At 41.4% G+C, this 25,969-nt stretch overlaps 1 protein-coding gene across 8 annotated transcripts in view; it reads left to right on the top strand.

Annotated features, from left to right (window-relative positions):
• mybpc2a (myosin binding protein Ca) overlaps positions 1-25,018 on the top strand; it is a 56,911-nt gene extending 31,893 nt beyond the window's left edge. For all 8 annotated transcript variants that reach the window (XM_028600310.1, XM_028600308.1, XM_028600306.1 and 5 more), the window contains 19 exons: positions 2,795-2,919; positions 5,844-5,949; positions 6,359-6,528; positions 7,715-7,880; positions 8,469-8,575; positions 8,663-8,692; positions 9,843-9,982; positions 10,247-10,406; positions 13,203-13,307; positions 13,465-13,653; positions 13,793-13,927; positions 14,469-14,636; positions 14,953-15,041; positions 17,493-17,688; positions 18,784-18,923; positions 20,170-20,329; positions 22,560-22,696; positions 24,375-24,561; positions 24,866-25,018. In XM_028600310.1, the coding sequence (XP_028456111.1) occupies positions 2,795-2,919; positions 5,844-5,949; positions 6,359-6,528; positions 7,715-7,880; positions 8,469-8,575; positions 8,663-8,692; positions 9,843-9,982; positions 10,247-10,406; positions 13,203-13,307; positions 13,465-13,653; positions 13,793-13,927; positions 14,469-14,636; positions 14,953-15,041; positions 17,493-17,688; positions 18,784-18,923; positions 20,170-20,329; positions 22,560-22,696; positions 24,375-24,561; positions 24,866-24,900 (2,545 nt within the window). In that variant the 3' untranslated portion in view covers positions 24,901-25,018. The remainder of the gene's footprint in view (positions 1-2,794; positions 2,920-5,843; positions 5,950-6,358; positions 6,529-7,714; positions 7,881-8,468; positions 8,576-8,662; positions 8,693-9,842; positions 9,983-10,246; positions 10,407-13,202; positions 13,308-13,464; positions 13,654-13,792; positions 13,928-14,468; positions 14,637-14,952; positions 15,042-17,492; positions 17,689-18,783; positions 18,924-20,169; positions 20,330-22,559; positions 22,697-24,374; positions 24,562-24,865) is intronic.
• The last annotated feature ends 951 nt before the right edge of the window (positions 25,019-25,969 follow it).

The raw sequence follows: 25,969 nt of genomic DNA, 5'->3' as shown, positions 1-25,969 counted from the left end.
GCGAGCTAAACCAATCAAATGTTTTGGGTTAGAGCCGGTGGGATTAAGGCTTTTCCAGTCAATCTAGGTCTTCTTTGTTTCATTTCAAACAAACCACTGCTGTGGTTAAGATATACCGCTAACATTTTTCTTTTTTTCACATTTAGTGTGATTCAATATTGTACAGAGAATTATGTTGTAAATAATTTATCTAAAAAACAAAGATCGTTATGTGCCCAGTGCTGCTATTTTACCACTCAATGTTCTGGTTAGGATTGATAGATGAAAATGAAAGATATTATAGGAGTGCAATATTGAATTGGTGGAGTACTGAATGAATGAATGAAATCTTTATTTCCGAATGATTAAAAGAAAGAGAAAATATATACATATTAAATGTATAAAAGAATAAGAAAAACAATGTATTACAAAAAACTAAATTTCAACATAACAACAATTAACTTGAAGAACCAGATCTACAGCCCTTTCAAATTTAAAGGAGCAGTGTAAACACCTAAATCAACACTACATAAAATATAACACTGCAATCATCAAACTTTCAGCTCTGATAATGTGTGTAAAGATCCTTTTTGAATTAAAACATGCAACCGAATAAGACACAGACATAAAAGAGTAGCTTCTTATGCATAGGCTAGGTGGTGCAGAGGTGTAGAAGATTAGTTGAAAGTTATTGAAAGTGATTTGGATCGCTCGCGTGTCACTTAGCAGCCGGCACGCACCCTCGGTGATGGGAAACAGAGCGCACAGACCAAATGTCCTGCTAAATTGTCTGCTGTGCGCTCTCTCTGTACTTCTTCTACAAACCTATACCTTATACAGTCTATGACCTGTACAGACGCAACTGTTGCCAGGGGATCATTTAAGAAATCGCAGCAGTTTGCTGTTCTGGTGTGCCGTACGGGCCACCGTACTCTGGCCGTGGGCTGCCGTTGCACACTGGGTCACAGCTGTGTTCCTGTGTAGGGCAGCAGCACAGTGGCACAGTACTCCAGCCACCAGTGTTACAATATAAAGGCATGCCACCCGCCAAAGTGGCTAGTGAGATTGACCGTGTCACTCGCCACTGCTGAAATCTACCTGCATTTGGCAGGTTGGCGGGTGCTAATGTCAAGCCCTGTATATGATATATAATTTTATGACGCAGACATTTTTGTCCTCAATGTACATCCGATCAACTTTTTGAAAGTGATGCACAAGGATTAATATACTATTTTATATCATAGAAACTTAGGGCCCTATTTTGAAGATCTGAAACGCAAGTAGCTTTGTGGGCAGATCTCGGGCGCTGTTGCTATTATACCGGCGGGATAAATGAGTGTTGCGCCCAACGCAAATCTAAAATGGGTTGGTCTGAAGTAGCTAGGTGTGGTTTGGGCGTAATGTGCAATAAACCAATCAGAGCGTCATTTCACATTCCCTTTAAGAGCAGGCGCGCTTGTTCCATGGCGGATTGCTATTATAACAGCGGATTTGCATGGCGCACGCCAGCGGGAGCTGTCCAGGATGCGGCAAAGTAATAAATACCCGTCTTGACCGGGTGGCGATGTTGCTGCGGCCTCTTGGGCGTATCTCCACAGTCTGGAGAGGATTGCGGCAGCCATGGAGTGTGGGCCTCCAAATGCACCACTTGCTCCTGTTGTGTCCCTTCCTCCTCCCCCCACTCCATCTCCGTCCACCCGCTCCATCAGGAGCGCATTGCGCATTGCCACTCCAGGACCAGATCCCGCCGGAGTGTCCAATCCCACCGTAGTTCAACGTCATGTCTCCTTAAGTCCTCTAATATTTCCTCATTTATGTCATCAACACATCCATCATTCATGGAAATGTCGTGTAAAACACAACAAGCCACAAAGAATGCTGCAACTTTTTGAGGACTGTACTGTAAAGTGCCTCCTGACCGATCCAAACACTTGAAGCGCATGTTCAGTAATATTTTTCCTTGTAATTATGTATGGTTTGCAAAAATGGGAATTGCTGCGTCCGTGTAGATGAGGGAAGCAAGGTGTATGCGCGTTGTGCACACGCTACATTATGGCCATGCATGCGCCCCTAAAATAGCATCTGAATAACGCGCCACTGACTTTAAACCAGGTTTTTCCTGGTCAGTGGCGGAATTGTTTTCTGAAACTGCAAAATAGCACCAGGGAACGTTTGCGCCTGAACACACCTCCTCTTTTCGCTGAACCGCCCCCGGGAGTGCAAATACATTCCCTATTTTACAGACGTGCGTCTGTGGAGGGAAAAGTCCGCTGTGCGTCGGGTGCAAAATAGGAATGATACATGCTTCGGTGTACAAAGGCAATTGCGCTGAGTGCAAGATAGGGCCCTTAGTTTTACTGCCTCACGTGCCTCATCTGTTGCTATTCAAATTAAACGTACTGTGAATGGCAGTTGCCACCTTGAGTTGTCCAATGATGTGAACATATGTAACCATGGGAATATTTCCCATCACTACCTTCCATTGCGTGTGATGATCAGACCGTGGCATTACTAATCCTTTGATGTCTGTCACCATATTTGTACAGCAACTCTGGTGCGTGTCTGGGTGTGTGTGTGTGTGTGTGGGAGCATACTTGTGCTCTGAAGGTCTGTAGAAGAATGTGTGGACTCTTTTTCTCGGTCTATAACTGTGAGTCACTCTCGTTGTCTTCAGGCCCCTCTGCATCTGATTGTGGCCGGATTGGCTGAAAGCAGTTATTCATTATTCTCTTTCTCTCTCTTTCTATGGCTCTCTTCCCTTGTTTGTTCTTTATCGCCTTTGTATGATCTTCCCCCGTCATCCCCGTGCGTCCAGGTATGTGTTTGAGAGCGTGGGTAACAAGCGGACACTCACTATCAACAAGTGCAACCTGTCTGATGACGCAGCGTACGAGTGCGTGGTCGAGGAGGAGAAGTGCTTCACGGAGGTTTTTGTCAAAGGTACATGAGTCACTGTCTTTGGAGGAGTCCTTTCAGCAGCAAAGCTTTTTCTGCTCGGTTTAGCAAATGCTGTCATTTGAGCGTTGAGAGGCTTGACAGCTCTGTTCCCTTCTCGTGTCTGTGTTTGTCATCTATAATCTGTTTATTTCCATGCTTTTATAGCATGCTGCTCTCTGTTGTCTGCTCACTCATTTTTAATGGGTATGTGGCGACTGAAAGTCTGATGTTTTGTTTGTCATGTATCACTGTTGTTGTGCTGTGTTTATGTGTCATATTTATCAGAGGTTGACTGATATGTGTGTTTTTAAAGGTCACTTTCATACTGTTCAATTAAAATATTAATAATTTGTGGTAGCATTCAGTATATCGTAATTTTATAACCTCCCAAAATAATCAAGTACAAGTATTAATTGTTTCTTGTATTGTTAATAATAATATTAATAATCAAAAATACTACTATTCCTTCTCTCGTTTTAATAGACAAATATTATATTAAAATATATTATATTATATCTTATACTGTTTTTTCAGTCTAACTCTGGTGCTTCAATATGACCTCATGGAAAGGCATATAAATAGCACACCACTTTTAAGTGTAACTTTTAAGCATTTTGCCCATCATGTGTATGCATTTAATCTTTTTTCAAGGGTCATTTAACACCCCCGTTCTCATTCCCAACTAATGACTAACTAAAAAAGGACTTGATTATGTTTTGTAAAAGATCATGGTTTGGGTTTAAAATAAGTTGTTTTTAACGTAAACAAGTTCCGTACGTAAGTTGAGTAGTCAACTGAAATACGTCAACGGTGACTTTTGGTTTCACACGGTACACAGACAGAGTTCTCCTGGATGAAAGTCCTGTTTGTTTGACCCATTCCTCCCTCCTACGCTGACTTTCCCACTCTACATACTACATCAAAATATAAGTCAGTAGAGGCTAAATGGCGTGAAATAACACACGCAAAAAGCAAAAAATGCATAGTAGAGGGCAAGCTCTTCACCGTGCAGCTTAACTGTATGTGCACACACAGATTTCTATAGACACAAAAACTCTTTGTTTCCATAAAAAATATAATGCATGTTGCTGTTTGCAAACATTATCAGCTAACACAGGTGTATCTGTAATTCAGGTTAACTGTGATATTAATTCGGATGTTAATTTTGGCTAGCGAAAAATGCACTCACTGGAAAAAATGAAAAGCCGACCCTTTAGAGTGTCTTTTAGTACAGCGGAATGCTTAACAAAACATTTTTAGGCAACTAATGTGTCACAATTAACATTCATCAACTGAAAAGGGCTGTGAAAGGGCCAAAGTTCTAACACGAAAACACAAACAACACCCAAAAACAGGTTCATGGCTATTTGAATGTACAAAGTGCCAGGGATACGCTTTGCTAAGCTTGTACAGGTGGTAGCAACTTGTCAATCACAAGGTAGCCAAGCTCTAATACATACCCTTCTTTATTGTCTATTTTAAAATAAATGGGACCATCATTTACAAAATGAACATCATGCTGTATTGAGGAAGACTTGAAAGTAGCAATTGAGTCCACAAACTTGTTAGGTAAATGTTTATTGAGGTAATAAATTTAAGTGAGAAGTAGGGTCATTTTCTTATTAGTCTATATCCACAACGTTCTACTTCCGGGATTGCTCCGGTGCTGCAGGAAATTCTGCCGGATGGGTGTCTTTTCGCCGATGTCCGTTTCCTTCCGCTTTCTTTATGTTGGCATTAAACTCCGGTGGATTTCTGAGGACTATGGTTAACTGCTCCTCAGATCTCTGCAGGGTAAATCCAGACAGCTAGCTAGACTATCTGTCCAATCTGAGTTTTCTTTTGCACGACTAAAACAACTTTTGAACTTAAACGTGAAAACAAGTTCCTTCCCGAGGCTATTTTGCACTGGCTCTGTGCGGAGCTTAGTGGAGTCGCCCCCTGCTGGAAATTAGAAAGAATACAGGTTTAAGGCACTTCCGCATTGGCTTTACTTATCAGACCCGGAGTCTTCATCCACTTCTTGGATAACAGTCTATGGGTTTTACACAGAGAAACCACAATTTACACTGACAACATCAAGCTCATCTCATCAAACGATTGTGAAGCCCGCAGTCACATTGCACATACTGTTTTTACTCAAACCAGTTTTGTCATGAAAATGTTTTTTCTATTCAAATATTCAAATTCATATTCTGATTAATGAACTTCTGATTGATGATGTCTAATGGATTCCATGTTCCATTTACATCAGACAAAAGTCTTTAACACATAATGTTGTTCACTTTATGAAGATTATTTTTAGGCCTTTATTTCCACAGGACAGATGAAGACATGAAAGGGGAGAGAGATGGGGAATGACAGGCAGGAAAGGCCCGCAGGTCGGAGTCGAACCCACGGCCGCTGCGTTGAGGTTTAAACCTCTATATATGTGCGCCTGCTCTACCAACTGAGCTAACCCGGCCACAATTTTGTTCACTTTTAATTACAGAATGCTCAGAGTCATCAATTAAATTGACTTATGTACAACCATAACATACTAATAATGTCCTGATACAATCTCACAGATAGACAATAAATAATGTTGAATTATATCCCATTTGAGTAAAGTGCATTTCCACGTTATTGTGCTTGAAATTAAGACTTTGCATGTGTTAGAATTCCAACAATTACCATTCTTGTTGTTTTGTCATGTCCTGTACAAAAAAAAAGCCTTACTCGCTTTACTCACACACTGATACCTTCCAGCTCTGTTTATCCACCACACTGCTTTCATCCCCCGCTCATGTTCCTTGTCAGTTTTACTAGATACGTATAGTGTACAGAACAGTAAGTGATTCACATAATACAGAAGTACACTTTGTTAATGACTCAGTATCACTCTGCTGTTTCAAAGTTTGACTCAAAGCTTTGCGTTTTGTCTCTAGAGCCTCCAATCACCATCACCAAGCTGCTGGATGATGTTCACACCGTGGTGGGAGAGAAGGTGGAGTTTGAGGTGGAAGTGTCCGAGGAGGGAGCCAACGTCAAATGGTGAGGCAGTATATCATGCATTATCATTTAATAATCTGTGTGGTCAGATTATTGTCTGGTTTACAAATCCCCCTCTACAAATAAGTAAACCTAGTGCATTGAGACAAAGACTTGCAGGTCTCATTAAAACTCAAGTAGTAGATTATTGACCATGAGCACAAAGTACATTAAGTTGAGGTAATAACAGCAACATTCACACAGTAAATGCCAAATATGAAACTGTATGACCATATTGTATAATCATGACATTGCCAGATCTTTTCCTGCACCCAGTAGTTTTTTGTTGTGCCAAAGCCTTGTGATCCCTGAAGGCTGTAGCCATGTAGACCATTGCAGATGTATCAATCAACTCTTCCTCCCATCTCTGTGTGTTGAAGTGTCACTGAAGCATGTGTGTTTGTCTCCTCAGGATGAAGGATGGAGTTGAGTTGAACAGAGAAACAGCAGGTTCAAAGTACAGGTTTAAAAAGGATGGGAAGAGGCACATTTTGGTTATAAATGAAGCCACTAAGGAGGACATCGGAATGTATTACGTGTTCACTAACGGCGGAGAGTCGAAAGCAGAACTGGAGGTTGAAGGTACAGTGTCTTCTATTAAAGTAATTACACTACAATACAACACAGTCTAATCTACAGCAGGTGCAATTTACGGGTGATCAGCTGGTGTATAAAGTATAAAGTTAACAAGTATTTCAGACATGGCTACTCAATTAGGAACTTAAAGAAAATGTACACATCAGCACATGTTGATGTCTTCCATCCTGACAAGCATGAAAAGCAATAAATTAGTCATTACTCAAGTCAAAATTAATATTCATTCATTAATCCCCTGTATCAGTAGTTCACCACACATCATGCTAATTTTCTTTTACACCGCCAAAATTGATGGTTGGACCCCTCAGACGTTGCATACTTGCACGCCAGACGTGTCTCCTAAATTGATTAGAGTGTGAGAAAATGTGTGTCTTTCCTCCTCAGTGGACACTACAGTCGCCAGGTGATCAATATGAACATGGTGTTGCAACCTAAAATGCTAGACTGCTCTAAAAAGGTGTTGTGTCCCACATGTGGCGTTATAGCTGACATCCACAGTAGTCACAAAAACATAGCTCAGAGTGAAATTACCATGCCTTTTTTCTCAAATCCTCAAATATATAAATATATGACCTGCTAGCCACCAGTATGAGGCAGCTATCCCTTTTCAATTTGTTATATTATAACATAAAAGTAATTGATTTATTTATTTATCAATTTTTTTTATTGAGTTGTCTACAGACATGGCAAAGTCAGTACAGCAAGTGCAGAAACTGATAAGAAAAAAAAAATATATACCATATAGAAATAATAATATAATATAAAGTAATAAATACATTTAAATAAATAAGTAAATAAAATAAAATGTATAAATACGTGTGATCTACTACAATAAATATAAAAGTAATTTTAAAGGAGCAGTTAAAAATGTTGGGTAATACGGTAATTCCGTTTCTTGCCGATATGTATATATATATCTATATATATATAGATATATATATTCTATATATATATCTATATATATAGATATATATATCTCAATGTGATTTCTTTTTATAAAAACAGAAGAGATAAAAGTTTTGCTGAATTTTGCCATGACTGCATGCATTTCTTGCCTATTGTTACACTTCGCCATCTGCCAGCACTGCACTGGTCAGAATAAAATTAATTGTCTGCGTGAACAAACATCTGTATGCTACCTACTGATCTATGTTGGTATCATTTTCTTCAGATAAGGAGCTGCAGGTTCTGCAGAGCATAGCTGACCTGACAGTGAAGGCTGCTGAACAGGCTGTGTTCAAGTGTGAAGTGTCTGATGAAAAAGTGACGGGGAAATGGTTCAAGGACGGCGTCGAAGTCCTGCCCAGTGATCGCATCAAAATGACACACATAGGAAGGTATTATATCTGACTGTTGTGGGTCAAAGTTTGAATGTCAAAAAACAATGTATTCTTGTTCTTTTTCTGAACCATCAGGCCCACACAGACACGCACGCACGCACACACACACACAAACACACACACACACACACACACACACACACACACACACACACACACACACACACACACACACACACACACACACAGACAGACAGACAGACAGACAGACAGACAGCATAGCTATCACAATAAGCACTGTCTGCCACACGGCTTGGCAAACTATTACCAAAGGGGTTTCTTAGTTATTTGACCCAGTTTTCGGATAGGCTGCAATCTGTTAAGCTCTACCCCCTTAACACACACAGACACACACATCATACACACCCCTAGGTCCTGGGCTTTCTCTCAGTAATCCCTCCATCAGAGCTGCCTATGGCAGGAGATACGCCAAGGCAACAGCGGTCACACAAGGTGAAAGCCATTTAGTATGTTTCTAACTCTGCGATATTGCCTCATGGAATACGTTGCTAGGGCAACTGTCTCATGCATAATCGCAGGCCACGAGTATTGTCTCCTTGGTAACATCTGGTAACACCTCCCCAGGACCCACAAGCTGATGATTGATGATGTGAAGCCTTCGGACGCTGGAGATTACACCTTTGTCCCTGATGGCTATGCACTTTCTCTCTCTGCAAAACTCAACTTCCTGGGTAAGAGCAACACGTAAACGCAACTATGAAGCATTTGATGAGCTAAGCATATTTGAATAAGACTGATTCATATATTTTACCCCTTAGAAATCAAGATTGACTATGTTCCCAGACAAGGTAAGTGTTGTTTTTTTGTACAATATGTTTCTGAAATTGTATTCATCATCTTGCATGTATATGCTAGATCTATGTGAGGGTGCTGATACTCTGCATAGGTCCAATATTGAGCTAAAGTAGGATATTGGCACTAGGCAGGACACCTAGTGCCAATAGACTGAGAGGGTTCTTTTTCTTCTTTTTTTTCTTTTTTACTCTACAACTTTAATGCTCTAACGTTGTAAAACCTGAATGGAAACCTTCACCCTGCTAACCGGAAAGTTTCTTACTTACTAATGTTGCAGTATTCAAAGTATAGGCATGTTTGCACTATGTGTCTTTAAAAAGATAGATACAAAGATAGAAGTGCTGGTGCAAGTACCTGAAAAACTGCCTGAAAAACTGCTCACAGGCACTGGACTATACACGTAGTAGCTTTATAGTTGAATCTTGGAAAACCAAAATCTTACTGAAACATTTCAGTGTCCAACCAATGTGCTTTCATAAGATAGCCCTCTGACAAAAACAGTAATTATACCTCGATAAGTTAGTTTGTTGACTTTTGTGTTTGAAAGGGTTAGTTTGGATTCACCAAAGTCACACATTAACAGAAACAAATGAACTGGCAGGCAGGCAGCAGTGGTAGACCAGCAACTCCCTTGTCTTGCGAGTGAAAGTTATTTGTTTTTTGGCTTTGAACAAAGCATAGATGGGTAAAATGGCTTCAGTTCCCTGTCGGAAAGGACTGTCTGCCCACAGCAGTACATTACTTAGTTTCCTTTCTGCTTCATTCAACCTGCTTCATACAACCCCACTTCAAAAAATTCCAAACTATCCCTTTAACACCAGATTTTTCAGCTGCTGCTTCTCCCTCCTCAAAATTGAGTTGTCGGGTCAGGAAATGCAACACTCGGTGAAAAGATAAAGACAAAATATTGAACTGAGGCGCCTGAGGGTCACAACACACACCAAAAGTGGAAATGTTAGTAGCACATATTCACCATGTCAATGCTACATTTCATTTCAGTATTCTATCAAGTTTATAACATTTCTGATCAAATTTAACATGCTGGTTAATAGCATAGAATGTCATCTTCAAGAAGCTCTTCCCTCAAAACATGTTATGTTTCTCACCTGAATGACCTCTCTCTCTCCTCTCTCATAATGAAAGACCCTCCCAAAATCCACCTGGACACCAGTAGCACCGGCAGCAAGAACACCATCACTGTGGTGGCTGGAAACAAAGTTCGCCTTGACGTTGAGATCACAGGAGAGCCTGCGCCCACTGTGTGCTGGATGAAAGGAGGCGAAGTGAGGAAGAATAGAAAGGATTCTCACCATTCACCTCATACACACTCAAACATACATCAGATACTCTCTACCTTTGTGCATGAATCAGAGTATCCGGCCGTTAGTCACTGAACAGCACAAAGGAAGAATGAAACATGAACTAGAGTGGGAAGGTTGAATCACGTGTCACTGTGTCAGCTGTGCTGTTGTCATGGGACACCGTTCTCTTCAACAATCCCCTCTGTTCTGTCCGTCTCTCTTGCTGTGTCCCGCCTTGTGCGGTAGGTGGTCTCTGAGGCCGAGGGAAGGGTCCGCGTGGAGACGAGGAAGACCCTGAGCAGCTTTGTAATTGAGGGGGCGGAGAAAGAGGACGAGGGCCGGTACTCCATCACCGTGACTAACCCTGCTGGAGAGGACAAGGTTGAACTCTTTGTCAGGATAGTGGGTCAGTGGCTTTTTATCTATTTTGCCTTTTTTCACCTCTCACCTCATTTTTTATTAGGGCCCGAGCGCCGACAGCGGCGAAGGCCCTATTGAAACTGAAGGAATTATTGTTTCTTTCTTTCTATTCTTTTCCCAGTCAAATTAATTGCCTTTTTGAGGGGCTTAACATATTCAAAAACTCACCAAATTTGGCGGTCGTATCAAGTCTGGTGAAAATTTACGTATTTTAAGGGTTTTGGGAATAGCCGCCCAAAAATGGCTTGCTTGCGCCCCCTAGAAAGTTAAGAAAATTGAGCCCCTGCAGTGGGTTTAACATAGACTCACGAAACTTAGTAGACATATGCAACATGTCAAGATGTACAAAAAACTTAACCCAACAGGAAGTCCGCCATTTTGATTTCAAAGTTCGAAATTAGTGCGATTTCGGCCATTTCCACATGTCGTACTTTAACAAACTCTTCCTAGAGATTTCATCCGATCAACTTCAAACTTGGTCTGTGCCATCTTAAGAAGTTAAAGATGAAAAGTTGTTAAAAGAAAAAAATTTCGTCATAGGGCGAGGCCGTGGCGGGGCGGCCATTTTGTGCGTTTTGCTGCCGAAACAGGAAGTGGGTGTAACTCGAGTGTACGTTGTCCAGCTGGCTTGAAACTTTTCAGGATTCATAAGAGTCCAACCCTGAGGACAAATAAAGGCCGAAACTTTCTTAAAGTCATAGCGCCCCCTAGTGGCAACAGGAAGTAGGCCTAAAAGTCAAGGTGCTATACTTTAACGATCTCCTCCTAGAGATTTCATCCGATGGACTTCAAACTTGGTCTGTACCATCCCAACACCTTAAAGATGAAAAGTTATTAAAAGAAAAACTTTTTGTCAGACGGTGTGGGCGTGGCGTGGCGGCCATTTTGAGTGTTTAGCGATGAAAAAGAAGTTGCTGTAACTTGAGTGTACGTTGTCGTATCTGCCCGAAATTTCTCACGATTGACGAAGGGTCCAGGCCTGAGGACACCTACAGGCCAAAATTGACTTTTGGTCATAGCGCCTCCTACTGGCAACATGAAATGCGCCTTATATGACAAACATCATCCGATTTGCATGAAACTCTTCATTGGTGATGGTTTGGCCCGCCCCCTATGCTTAAGCCATGCCCCATTTCATAACATTTCAACCGTTTAAGGTATACCCTTGTGTGAGGTATCATTGAACTCAGCAGAGACTTCCTTCTTCATTGGTGATGGTTTGGCCCGCCCCCTATGCTTAAGCCATGCCCCCTTTCATAACATTTCAACCGTTTAAGGTATACCCTTGTGTGAGGTATCATTGAACTCAGCAGAGACTTCCTTCTTCATTGGTGATGGTTTGGACCGCCCCTTATGTTTAGGCCACGCCTCCTTTTATAACTAATGATCCGTTTGATGTAGACTCTTGTGTGAGGTATCATTGAACTCAGCAGAGACTTCCTTTTTAATTTGTGATGGTTTGACCCGCCCCCTATGCTTTAGCCACGCCCCTTTTCACAGCTAATCAACCGTATGATGTAGAGTCTTGTGTGAAGTATCGTTGAACTTGGCGGGGAGTTCCCTTTTCATTGTTGACGATTTGGGGCGTCTGCGTGCTGCGCAAATGCACGGTCGCAAGGAGCGGCGTCTGTCGGTAACCCCGACGCACGCAGAGGCGCGAGGGCCCGTCCATCGCTGCTTGCAGCTTTAATTTTAATTGTTGCTCCTTTTCTATTTTTTATGGCTGACTGAGAGCTACAGGGCTTTGCTCAATTTGAAATTGGGTAATTTGAAATTGGATAGAAATTGGGTAGAATTGTCACAGTTGGTGCCATCTTTTAAAACCCTATATCATCAGAACTTTAGGTCCATACAGCGCTTTTGCATCTTGTAGCCAGTGTACTAGAATTTGCGTATCCAAACTGCATGTATGAATATTTCAAGGCAGCCATTGTTTTTTCATTTATTTCAATTCACAAATAAACTTTTAGAGCCATCAAACTTGAGTTTGACAGTTTGCTTTTATTATGTTTTATAAAAGTTAGGTTATTGTGTTGCATTAATGCAGTTAAAAGTGAAAATGAGTTTTACACCAATAAAGGCAGACAATATGTTAACTGTAAAGAATTTAATGCGAGTTTCAGGGTTCTACTCCAAACAAAAATGAATAGAAAGCACATAACTTAAAATAATACTGCATGCTTTGAAAAACTATACCTCAAAATGTGGTCAGCAGTAGTATAAAAGTATAATGATTTACCATGTCAATCATTTGGGCACCACATTCTGGGTCTTCCGCATCTGCGCTCTCGGAGTCTCTGGAGTCATTGGAACCGGGGAATGACTGTAACAGTATTAGTAACAGTTCTTAAGCCTAGAATGTAGCTCAGGGCTTGTACCCTTTTCGATCAATAAAAACAGATGCAATGTGAGGGAGGAGCTGGAGAAGGAGCTGATGGAGGAGGAGCTTGACTGTAACAACACTGTAGCAGCATCTAGTATAGTTGTGACATCACAACCGTACGGAAGTCCTAACGGCTCGTTTAAAGTTGACCTGGTTGCAATATGGGGCCTCTAACTACAAAGTTCCTTGGCAGGAAAGTGGATGACCAGTGTTATGAAAGACATCATTTAATTAGGGTCAAAACAAAGCTAAGAAATAAAAGGTTTGAATACTGTTTAAATAAAATACTTACTCTACTGCCCAAAAAACCCACTTCTGTCATACTCATGCCTTCTATCCTTTCTATCTCGGTTTCATCTTTCCTGTTTTTCCATTTCCAACTGTAATTTGCCTCTCCAGATGTGCCCAACCCTCCTGAGAATGTCAAGTGCACATCAGTTGGCGAGGACTCTGGCACCATCACATGGGACCCTCCACCATTTGACGGTGGAGTTCCCATTAAAGGTACCCCTGAAACACACAGCAGCTAAGTTCACATCTGATGTCTCCCTCCCAGGAGTTTAGAATCCACTCTGTTCCTCAATTTGCAATGTCTACACTCTTTTCTAACGAACACTGATATTTTAATGACTTCATTGTATGTTTATATCGCTTCCTCCAGGATACCTGATGGAGAGGAAGAAGGTTGGCTCATCTAGATGGACCAAGCTCAACTTTGATGTTTATGACTCCACCACATATGAGGCTAAGAAGATGATTGAAGGTGTACTTTATGAGATGAGAGTGTTTGCAGTCAACGGCATTGGCATTTCTCAGCCAAGTGCAAACTCAAAGCCCTTCATGCCCATTGGTGCGTTGCCATTTATCATTAGTAGAATGGTTAATTAACAGAGGCTTTTCACACAATGCTCATTTTAAGGCAGCTTAACCTACCTCCCATCCCATTTACACTGGGTATTAACGTATTAATTAGCTCCTGTCTCTCTCAGCCCCCACCAGCGAGCCCACTCGTCTCATGGTGGATGATGTGACAGACACTACCTGTGCACTCAAGTGGCGTCCTCCAGAGAGAATTGGAGCAGGCGGCATCGACGGTTACATCATTGAGTACTGCATAGAAGGAAGTAAATACATGCAAAAATGTTTGGCACTTTATACTAAGGCATTATAGAGAGTTTATAAGCTGTAAACGTTAAATACATTGATTATTGATGATTTATAGACCTGTATTATTATTATTATTATTATTATAGGACATAATTTGGGTTTCCAGGTTGTAAGAAAAATGCATTTGGTTGATGTTCTTTATTTAAGACCCCAAAAAAATTCTAATTTCAAAGCGAGTCAAAGTCAGTAAAAAGTCAGCCATAGATACTGTTTTCAACCAATTCATGGAGCTAACATTAGCCTAATTAGCTACCTTGCTTGAAGCTTGTTTAAAATTACTTTGAATTCTGAGTGCTAATTCAGTTATTACCATTGACATATATAAAAGGTTATTACTCAAAACAGCATAATATGCTTTGAGAGAATGTAAAGCTCGACAGTCATAGCAACAGTAACTAAGGGGGGCGGGACTTAGCAAATGGTCAATTAGTGAACAATAGATCGTTTTTGCTTTTCTGATCTGTTCCTTCTCTTCCTCTGCTGCGACTCCTTCCTCAGGTGATCAGTGGGTGCAAGCTAACGAAGAACCAGTGGGAAAGAACCAGTACAGGGTGAAGGGTCTCCCAGTAGGGGAGAAGATGCTGTTCAGAGTGGTGGCTGTCAACATCGCTGGGCGCAGCCCCCCCGCTACTCTCACCCAGGCCGTCACTATCAGAGAGATCATGGGTCAGAGATGTTTGTCACCTGTCATTTTTAACAGAAATGCATATTTAAAAACTGCTTTTGTTGGAAGACATTGTAAATATCCAAATATGATAAAGCTGTAACAGAAACCCAGCATTGGTACCAGTCAGCCACTGTTAAAGAACAATACTGCTTGGTGGAAAAAAAACATAATTTAATTATCAAGTTTCACATTGGGTCTTAGCTGTTGTAATATTAATGTAAACCTCATGAAACCTTAAGTACGTACAGACCCCCACCTCCCGCTCAAATTCTATTTATCTTTTCCTTCTCTGTTTCTCATGTGTCCACCACCCAGAGAATCCGAAGATCCGCCTGCCCCGTTCTCTGAGGACCAAACTCGTCAAGTTTGTGGGCGAGAAAGTGAACTTGGTCATCCCCTTCCAGGTTAGTCTGAGTCTGGCCAAGCTCCGGCTTTTCCCATTTTAGTTTAGAGTATATTCACTAGATTTGTAAAAGCAGAGCAAAACCAGTTCTGCCAAGAGTGAACAAAACAAGGTGCTTTTACGAAATGAATATATCTGACTCTGAAGCATTTAAAACTAACACTTAAGTTTAGGCCCCTGGGCACATACTGTACATGCAAAAGGCCCCACCACCTTTACAACATGAGAGCAAGACAAATACTTTGTGGTGGTTTTGGGTCAGTCTATCTTTTTGTCATTAAATTTTCCTTTCATAAACAGGTATTATAAAACAAAAAAACATTGATTTTCATTTTAAAATATAAAATTTTTAAATTTAAATACAAGGTGTTTTTTTTCTTTTCATGGTCAAAAGGGTATGAGAGATATTTAAAATATTCTTTGATTTTAATTTTCTATTTCATATTACAAAAATAAAATCACTAGAAAACAAAAATGAAAAAAAGGCCTGTTTTTTTTTTTTATATTCTGAGACCGGATGTTGTCATTTCCAAGGCAACAGTGCCAGTGTACCAGTGTTGCTTTCAGCACAGGCTAAAATTACTTTGGGGGGCAAGAGGATTTTCTGCAAGAAATGTGAGGAGATTTTGCGCTGAAAATGGCTCAAACTTGATGTGACCATAGACTGTATGGACTCATCTGACACCATGCTGAAGTTAGCTTCTGCTTCACAGCGTCCAGAGGTCCAGAGGTCTGATCCCCATGATCTGATCCCGAACCACCTGTGTTATAATACAAGAGATTATTGTCTTAATGTAAATAATCAATTGGGGAAGTTTAATGGAGATATCTGTTAGTTCAAATATTTTCCCTATTCTTTAACATAGGCTGCAATGGGATTTCTTAGGACTTTTTATGTCATAGGAGACTTTTATGAGACTAAATCAGTTGAAAGAGATGAAGTTGCAATTTGTGTGGGGTCATGTTGCATAATGCCGGTACTAAGAGACGGAGAGTCGGAGGGAGGCAGGGAGAGGGAAATAAATAAATGGGACATTTTGAAATAAAAGTCCGCTCAACCATCATCAGAGTAGGGTTCCAAAGCATAGACTGTAAATATTAATATTAACAGTCTATGTTCCAAAGTCATTTTAGCCTGTGCTGAAAGCAACACTGGTACACTGGCGCTGTTGCCTTGGAAATGACAACATCCGGTCTCTGAATATGAACAAAACAGGCCTTTTTTTGTTTCTATTTTCGAGTGATTTTATTTTTTGTTATATGAAATAGAAAATGAATATCAAAGCATATTTTTAAATATCTCTCATCCCCTTTTGACCATGAAAAGGAAGAAACGCCTTGTATTTCAATTTCCAATTTTGTATTTTAAAACGAAAATCAAACAACCATTTGTTTTTTATTACCTGTTTATGAAATGAAAATCGAATGAGCAAAAGATACACTGACCGTTTTGCCTCTTTCTTTGTTGTTGTTTTGCATCCCTTTGTAGCTATATGTGCCTCTTTGTAGCAATGTTGTGTCCTTGTGGGTTGTTTATTGTCTCTATGTAGACATTTGTGTCTTTTTGAGGTCCTTTTGTGTCTCTTTGTAGTCGTTTTGTGTCTCTTTGTGGTCATTTTGCATCTCTTCATGGTCCAAAGGTGTCTCTTCGAGTGACATTTTGCAGGTGAATGCCAGGGGGCCCCCTGACATTTTGGGCCCCAGGGCCTGTGCTCGGTAGGCCTGTTCTATAATCCATCCATGTTAACTTTGTCTGTATAACATGTCCAAATGCACTTTGCTAGTATATTTTTTTGATAGGTGAAGTAAGCAAATACATGCCTAAGATTTACCCCATAGCTGCTTTTTCTTCTTCTTGTGAAATGCAAATCAGATCTGTAAACTTTGCAGTCACAGAGAGAGCAGGAGCTCAAAGGCCACAGGGAGCATTACAGCACTTGACAGGAAATACAGCATTTGACAGGACCCTGAAAATGATAGCATTGGTAAAAAAGAAGCTAACCATACAGTAAGGGGAAGCCATTGTTACAAATAAAAACAGACAAGAAAAACATGATGTTCTCCTGGGAGAAAAGAGCACCCACAGCTCTGTCATCTTATCCAAGAGCTGGACGCAGTCTATTTCAATGGCTGTTTTCACACATAGGAATATTTGGTGTAACTAAAGCTGAGACATGTTTACCCAGAATAGGATGCCCCAAAATATTTCACGCCCAAAACATGAAAGAAATGTTCCGTCGCAAATAACTAAAAACCACATTTCAACATATTCAGAATGGTGTTCTGCAGAGATCGACTTGCTTACCTTGATAATCACAAGCCAACTGACAGTTATAAACTTATTGCACCAAGTTATTCTGTTATTTCACAGATTCTTTTTCTTTTTTTCTCTCTCCACGGAATATGTCTCGCAGTACTTTATTTTGATTCCCTTCCATTACTCTCACTGCAGGGTAAACCGCGCCCTGTCGTGACCTGGTTCAAAGATGGTGTTCTCCTGGAGGACAATACAGTGGGAACTCGTACCAGTGAAGTGGACACCATCATCTTCATCCGCTCAGCAGAGAGAACCCACTCCGGAAAGTACACACTGTCCGTTCAGATTGAGAACATGTCAGACAGCGCTGACATTTACATCCAGGTTGTAGGTCAGTCCCATCATGGCACCAACACCTCTCAGCTTCACCTAGACAAGCGTACACTCCTGTTGCATGTTCTCGGTTAATACTTCACAAGGTACACAGTTAATAACCTGTTTGGAAGGGGATGATGGCTTGAGCCCTAATCTGTGACATGTCAAGAGTTTTTTTCCTTGAAATTTGATGATAATTCCTAATTTCATACTCCCAGGGATCTGTAACCCAGTAGCAAATCATCAAAGTACTGATTCCTCTCTCTCTCTCGTATAATCCTGGCTCCTGCACTGCCACTGTGGCCGCCAGCTCATTCCTCATCTTACAGCTCGTCTCCCCGGGTCAGGGTGCCGGGTGGATTATTTGGCGGGGCTCCGCTGGGATTATTTGCGTGTAGCCTGGGATTAGGTTTGGATTTTGAGGGCTACTCTGTCACTTCCTCTGCTGAGAAGGTTGAGCTAATGAGAGGCTGCAGCTCCTCTGATCAGCACCACCTCGGCTGATTTGTCACCACACTGTTACAGCAGGAGACAGAACAGGAAGGATTAACGGGCAAAAACAGTAGCGCTGTTCCCTGTTTTTGCTGTACTCCACAGAGGAGAGCACGCAGAGCAAGATTAATGACAAATACATTACTATGTTGTACAGTATTTCTGTACAGCGCTGTGTATAGTGCAGGCCACACAGAAAGATTGATGATAAGCATGCTGCATTCTTCTGCTCTGTAAAACAGGCAGGCAAAGCATACTATTTATTTCTTCAGTTTGTCAGTTCTATGCCAACACAGTTTTTCCAGTAATGTATGCATCTCCTCCTTTCCTTGAACCTTTGTCTTTTGCTGTGCTAATTTGTCAATCTTTGCCAAATCTCTACCGCTGCGAATGTTGATTCTCTCGGTGGCACTTTCCTGCGCCAGTTTATTAATCTACATCTCTCTCTCTCTCTCTCTCTCTCTCTCTCTCTCTCTCTCTCTCTCTCTCTCTCTCTCTCTCTCTCTCTCTCTCTCCACCTCTAAAAGCTTGCCTACATGTCTACCCAGGCAGTTATATCAACCAGCTATATAACAAAATCCTCCCACTCTATCTCTGTCTCCTCTCACAAACCCACCAGAAAAGCCCGGTCCTCCAATTGCTGTGCGTGTCACAGAAGTCTGGGGTTTCAATGCTGCGCTGGAGTGGAAGCCACCCAAAGACGACGGCAACTGCGAGATTATCGGCTACACTATTCAGAAGGCAGACATGAAGACTAAGGTTTGCGTGGTGGGAGAGAACTGTCTAGGAGTGTACGGAAAGGTTTCAGGGATATAACTCCCTGGCAGCCATGTTGGAGGTCTGCAACTCTTGAGCAATAAGCTGTAAAGGAAATTGCGTCAGTAAATTATTTTTAAGTCAAGATCTGCTTGATTAGCACTGACCAAATACAAGGGCTGTCACAGTTCGAACAAAGTTAAACAAACACAAAATTAAGTTGAATGATTTTGGACGCAATCCACGTAGCCTAATTCTTAACTCTTTGTAGAATTAACAACGTTATGTACAAGATAATGGTACAGTAAGGCAGTTCCATTTTACATTTAAATCAGCAAACAGCTCTATCCATTATTTTTCAATTTTTGGGTCAAATCCAAAATGCCTCCTCACATTGTCAGACAATCAGATGTTTGGTGTAACGATTATCTGCTCAGCATGGCTTGCTAGTTTTCTACATTTTGCACTAATGAGAGAACAATAGCGCAGGTTAGTGATAGGACAACAGGGCATGCACTTGGTCAGGCGGACAGGCTTTTTTTGCTTACCTAAATGAGTGTGAAGCTGCCTATTGAGTTAACAGTGACGTAAGCAGGTTTGTTCCAGTTAAAGTTGCAATCTGTAACTTTACACATTAAGGCCTAGTCGTAAATGGGTAGCTTTTTCTATGTCTTTTGGCCTTTCGTCCACATGCAAACTGTGTGCGCCGTGAGCTCCTTTGTAAGGCGTCACAAATAAGGCAACATTTGGTGCAATGGCAGACATGGCAAAAATAGTTTTTACTGTTGTGAAGACACAAATGGCAGGTCCCACCTGAGTATAAACACCATGTTTACGTGACACAGATTTGTGAAGTGTTTTGGAGTAGAAAGCGAAACAAGACTTGTTAACAGAAGCCACTTTCAAGATTGCTATTTCCCAACATCAATAAGCGTCCAGTGGACCTTCGCGATGGGTGTAGGCATGGCTGCTGGGAGATTTGTCACTGTAAAGCCTCATGGTACTGTCATGGTCATTATGTTGTATGAATCGACAGGAAGGTGGACCAGAAGAACATGGATGCTGGGGATAGGAGATTCTTCACCTTATATAGATCTCAATCTCGGCAATAAGCCTCTTTGAACCTCTGCTTCTCCTCTCTCCCTCTGTCTCTCTTTTTATGTCTCTCCCTCTGTCTCTTTCTCTGTCTCTCCCTCTGTCTCTATCTCTGTCTTTCCCTATGTCTCTCCTTCTGTCTCTCTCACATCAGGATTGGTTCACGGTCTATGAGCACAACCGCAGGCCCAGCTGCACTGTGTCTGACCTGGTCATGGGGAACGAGTATTTCTTTCGAGTGTTCAGCGAAAACATCTGTGGCCTCAGCGACGAGGCTGGCATCAGCAAAAACACCGCACTCATTACCAAAACAGGTAATGTAATCCCTGCAGAGCAGCACACTCTGTAACGTAAGGGCATCGCTTTTGATGCCAAGGAACATGTAGTGCATGCTGAACTGTAAGCTACACTGTATTCAGTTAAAACCTAAAGTCAATGTTATGGCATGTAATGAGCACAATGCTAAAAAGAGAAAGGTATTGTGGTTACTATTACACATGCAAATATCTGTAATAATGATTTTCAATTATAGAACACTACATTAACATGAGAACTATTCTTTTTTTTGGATTGTATTAATTACTTAATGAAAATGAATTCACACTGATCATGTTAAACAAAAATATTAAATAACATTTAATACTGGCTGCGGATTATGAAAGCAACTAGGCTGGGAAGTCAACACCTGCCACCAGCCAAATGCTGCTACTGTTGTTGTGTTGTTGCCTTTGCTTACTCTACCAGAAAATGTGGCAGCCAACCAGCCAATCTCTTTTGTGTTCCAAGCACTAGTCTGTCCTGTAAAATTGTGAGGATTGTTGATTATAGTACCCACCTGACATCATGATGAAACAAAAGTCTGTTTTCTGTCTCGATAATTCAAGTGGTAATCTGCTAATTGAAACAATTAGCTAGTTTAGCAGCCTATATGGATATGAAAGGCAAAACAATCCCTAAGCAGCTGAAAGACACAACAGTTGGTCTCTATTGAAGCGTTTCAGTCGATGTTTTACATAATCCTGGAACAGATGTGACTTTAAAAGTGTGACACAAACTAACCAGTTTGTAAAAAGCATAAAATTGTAAAAAAAAAAAAAAGAGATCATGATCAAATGTTTTGGGCTATTTGGCCTTCATCAGGGTGGTGTCTGAGGTTATTTTAGGTGTACTTTTATATTGTCTATTGATCAGTGTGACTGATGATTAGGGATAGACCGATTATCATCCCTGGCCAATTATTGGGCAGTTTTTTGGCAGTTTGTAGATTATCTGTATTGGCGTTTTATTTGCATGATAAATAAATAAAGTTATTGAATTAAAAAGTGCGCTACTTTGGCTTGGCTACAGCTCTGTGTCTGTCCCTCTGCTTCAGTTTCACTCACCACTGAGTCTGGCTTAATGTCCCGCCCACAACACTATCTGACTATCTTTTACTGTGTATTATGTTGAAAGTTTCTAATTTATTAAATACTTGCTTAAAGCATTTAAACAAAGTTTTGTGTTGGAGATTGTAACATTTCAAAATCTTGATATTGATTTAAAGATTGTCATTTTCACGGTAAATGCATATCGGTTCCAAATATCGGTTATCGGTTTCATTAACTACTAATAATCGGTATCGGCCTAGAAAAAACAGTATTGGTCGATCCCTACTGATAATCATCAAAGATAGCAAGCATACAAAACAACATAATCAACATGGTTTTCTTCTTCTAAAATACTTGTGACGATCCCTGCTGTGTCTGGCTCTTCACCTGTCTCTGTCTCTGCAGAACACCGGAGTGTGCCCAGGCTATGGGCAGCTCTGGGCTCTGCTTGTGGCTGGTTGCTGCCGGGCCTGTTCTCCTAGTTTTGTTGGTTTCCTTTTTGGTTTGTTTATGTAGTTTAGTTTATCTATATGCGTTGCTTGCACTGTTCACTCACACACACACACATAATCCCTCATGCGCACTTACACCACTGACAATACTGACAACCACACTCCACACCTTAATAATCCTTTTATTTGGTCTAATTTGGTTTGATTTGAGTTAATAAAGTACATTTTTGGTTAAACTTTATCATGGCATGTCTCCTCTTTGTCACATGCTTTGAGCCGGTTTGTGACAAGTGGGGGCTCGTCAGGGAATTGAACCCGGGACCTCTCGCAAACCCGCATTTACCATTACTCTTAGTGGTTACACAAATGTACAAGATAGTGAATATAAATACATAACCATCTTTTCAGAATATTCTCAAACAAATACAATCTTTCATCTTAACCCATCAATGAGAAAAAAGGTTGAACAAACATTTTTTAAAACCAGGGAACAAATTCTGTAATCTTCCAACCTCACACACCTCATATAAGGAAACCAGAAACTACCCTAATGAAGACAAGACAACTGAGAATGTTTGGTGAATATAGCATGCTGTACTGGACAAGAGTTTTCATTTGAATGGACTTGAAGCTCACACTGTTCTGCACCTTTACAGCGAGGTGTACGTGCATTTTTTTTAAGTAAGAAATACATTGAGACGTGTAACACTTCTCCACCTGTCCAGGTTTGGACTACAAGCCTCCACCCTTCAAAGAGATGGATGTGAACCGTTCCCCAAAATTCACAGCGCCCCTGGTGGACAGATGTGTGGTTGCAGGTTACGCCACAGCCATCAGCTGTGCTGTCCGTGGCTACCCCAAGGTATTTACATCTTTACAGTTAACCAGTGTGCGTCAGTGAAACTATATTTATTTTTTATTATTTAATAATCAGCTTGAAGCTTATTTTAGCTGAACTTCAGCAGCAGGACCATACCCCAAACACTCACTCTTCCAATTCAGTCTCAGAGTTGTTTCTGCAACAAACTTAAGCTACGACCAATAATTAGTACTGAAATGTTTCAAGACTTTGACTCACCTCCTTTAGCCAACCGTCTCCCCAACTGCAGCAAATCCACTTCACCATTCCTCCACAACCTCCACAAGAACGCTGTTTTAATTAGCGATACTGGTTGCCAGTTACTCATTTGGCTAGTCTACCTTATCTCAAAAACAGTATGCCAGGTTTTCGGGCAATCCCAATATCCTCCAACCACCCACTTGCAATGCCCGTTCTTAGTTACGTTGCTGCCCATACCTCCCACCAACTTTCCATGTCAGTCTTACAGCCCTAGAACGCCAGTTTCCAGCCTACGCAGACAGTTTTGGCAGGGAATGCTTCAGCCATAGCTAAAACCTAATCCTTTATTATCATCTCCCCCAACTCTAGCTAGCCCATTTTCTGCAGCATGAACTGTCTATACTCAAGACACCTTTCTCTCTTTCTTGTCTCAATGTTTCTGCTGACTTCTTTGGTCCCCTCTGGCATTCTGAGTTTAGATCTACTGTATATCCCAAGCCTACCAGCTGTTCATGTGCTCTGGCTTTGAAGACCTGTGCCTCAAGAAGGCTTTTTGTTGGTCTGCAGAGCACGAATCCAATGGTAGACCCTTCCCGAAGCTTTCCCCACTCTGCGGCCGCCATCCTGCTCCACCATTCCCCCATGGCATTCACTACTCATATGTTTCATATTCAATTAACTCTTCATTTGAATATCAGTAGATGATGTGGTCTTTGCTTTTGAATCATCAAAAAAAAAAGCTTGTCCATCGGACATGGAATAAGCCAGAAGCTGTTGTTGCAGATCCAAGAAAGTTTTAAAAGATCTCTCTGAACGCTTTGATATATGATATTTTCCCAGAAAGATCTCCCCTTTCACTTGCAGGAATGAAAAACACTGCTTATCAATAAGTGTATTTTTTGTACTATATTTGTAATAAGGGTGTGTTTCTGTTCAAATATAGGCAATGGGTAAAGTACACATATTTGGACTGTCATTTAGTGTAGAAACATGCAGAATATAGGCAGTGTCCCTACTGTACCTGCTACTGTATCTATCTCTGAGGAAATTATACATTACAGCGCTGCAGCATTACCCATCCAGGGTACACTTTACCTGTGTTGGCCCCTGATAGCTTTGCTGCAAGGGTATGCCACAGATTTCATGTTTTGTGTTTTTAGAGGGGGTTTTTGAGTGTCAAACAGTGAATGTAGAACAGTCAGAGAGGATTTTGATGCCTTTGCAGCAGGAGTGTATTTTTATGTCTGAAGCTAGAACAAGAGGTGGAGCAGAAAGATCTTTGAACACACTTTTTTTTTTTTTTATCCCTCCGAATCGGCAAAGATTTGTCAAGCCGAAATGTTGACCTAATTTCACCTCTCCCTTTTCCCTCTGCTCTCCTCCACTCCCAACGTGCCTCACTCTGTTTATACGCTCCCTCCTCCTCTTTTCTCCTCCATCCCACTAAATTCTCCTCCTCCTCCAACACACTGTGCTTCAGCCAAAGATCATTTGGATGAAGAACAATATGATCATCCGTGAAGACCCCAAGTTCATGATGCAGAACAACCAGGGCGTGTTGACTCTGAATATCCGCAAGCCAAGCACATTTGACGGGGGCAGATACTCCTGCAGGGCCATCAATGATCTTGGGCAAGACGAGGTGGAGTGCAAGCTGGAGGTTCGAGGTATGCTGAACTTCACTTCCATAGAATGCCATAGTTTCAGAGTAGGGAGTGAACATGTCCTGGGTCAGGGCCGGTCTTTAATAAAGCTCTGCATGACAAATCTCCATCTCCCCAACCCCCTTTTGACTGATCTCTACTCGAGAAACTTCAGTTAAAATTTGAGCCGCTTGCGCTAAAAATAAAACCACCTTATTGTATTTGTCATAAAGTCTCAGAGCCACAGAAGACTGAGTGCTGTAGTTTCTTTAAACAGGATGATCTACTAGCCTCTCATGCTGATTTAAATTTCTCTTTTTCTCCCCAGTTGTACAAGAGAAAGGAGTGGAGGCGAAGAAATGAGCGACAGCACGAAACAGCAGAGGATACAGTCGAACACGAATAGTAATGGATTATGTATAATGGGATAGTCATGAATAAATATGATTAGAATAGATCACTGGTGAGGCTTTAAAGCCAATCCCCCCCCTCCCTTACTCCTATATGCTTGCCTCTCACCGCTGCTATGACGAATGCCACATCAGTAATATGCCATAAATTCTTACAGCAAGCTGCCACCTTGTCACATCCTGACTGAGAGAAGCTACTAGTAGTGTAGTAGCAGTGCCCCGCTGTGACCACACACAGATGGATCCTTCTTATCTGTGAAGTGGACCTGTCACTGAACACACTTATAAAACAGCCTTTCATCCATTACGGCTCCCTGTGTTGTCTGTTTTGTGTCCGGGACGTTTTTATAAGTTGGGATGAATTTATGATTGGGATGCATCTGTAGCACTGAAACCTCTGCAGTGTGACTGAGACTGACACAGCTGCACACCTCTTCCCGTGCAAGGTGTGGGATTAAAGGGCTTCTTATATACAGATATACCTGCTACATCCTGCACGTGTGTGTGCACACACACGCACACACACACACACATACCGAGGGCGCCCATTGTAACTCACAGACACACTCTCCCTGTCTTCACCCATTCCCACATGCTCTCATACTACATTCCTCATGACATGACCTATAGTGGTAGGCCTTTACACATACATGGCTTACACTCATGCACATGCAAATACAAACACACACTCCGAATCAGGGTCTCATTAGCATCACACACTAGAGACTAATTAATGCACCCATCAACACTGCCCTAATTAGCTCTCCCACGTCATTACTGAGCAAACGAATTACCGCTAATTTACACACCCGCAAAACAAACACAGCACCGTCTCTGCAGGGAGAGTCCGACGCGGCTCGCCTCGCACACCAAATTAAAGCCTCACCGATGTGCTGCAACCCAGACCGCCGTCCCAAGTGACCCTGCCGTTCCTTACACCCACACCCCCTATAACCCAAGCTGAAGTTGAGATTGAACGCACCAGATGTTTGTGGCGTTATATTGAGTTATGTGCAGGATAA

This window comes from Perca flavescens, chromosome 15 (genome assembly GCF_004354835.1).
Source record: "Perca flavescens isolate YP-PL-M2 chromosome 15, PFLA_1.0, whole genome shotgun sequence".
Lineage (NCBI taxonomy): Eukaryota > Metazoa > Chordata > Actinopteri > Perciformes > Percidae > Perca > Perca flavescens.
The sequence above is the reverse complement of the archived record's forward strand: the minus strand, read 5'-3'. Positions and strand labels throughout refer to the sequence as shown.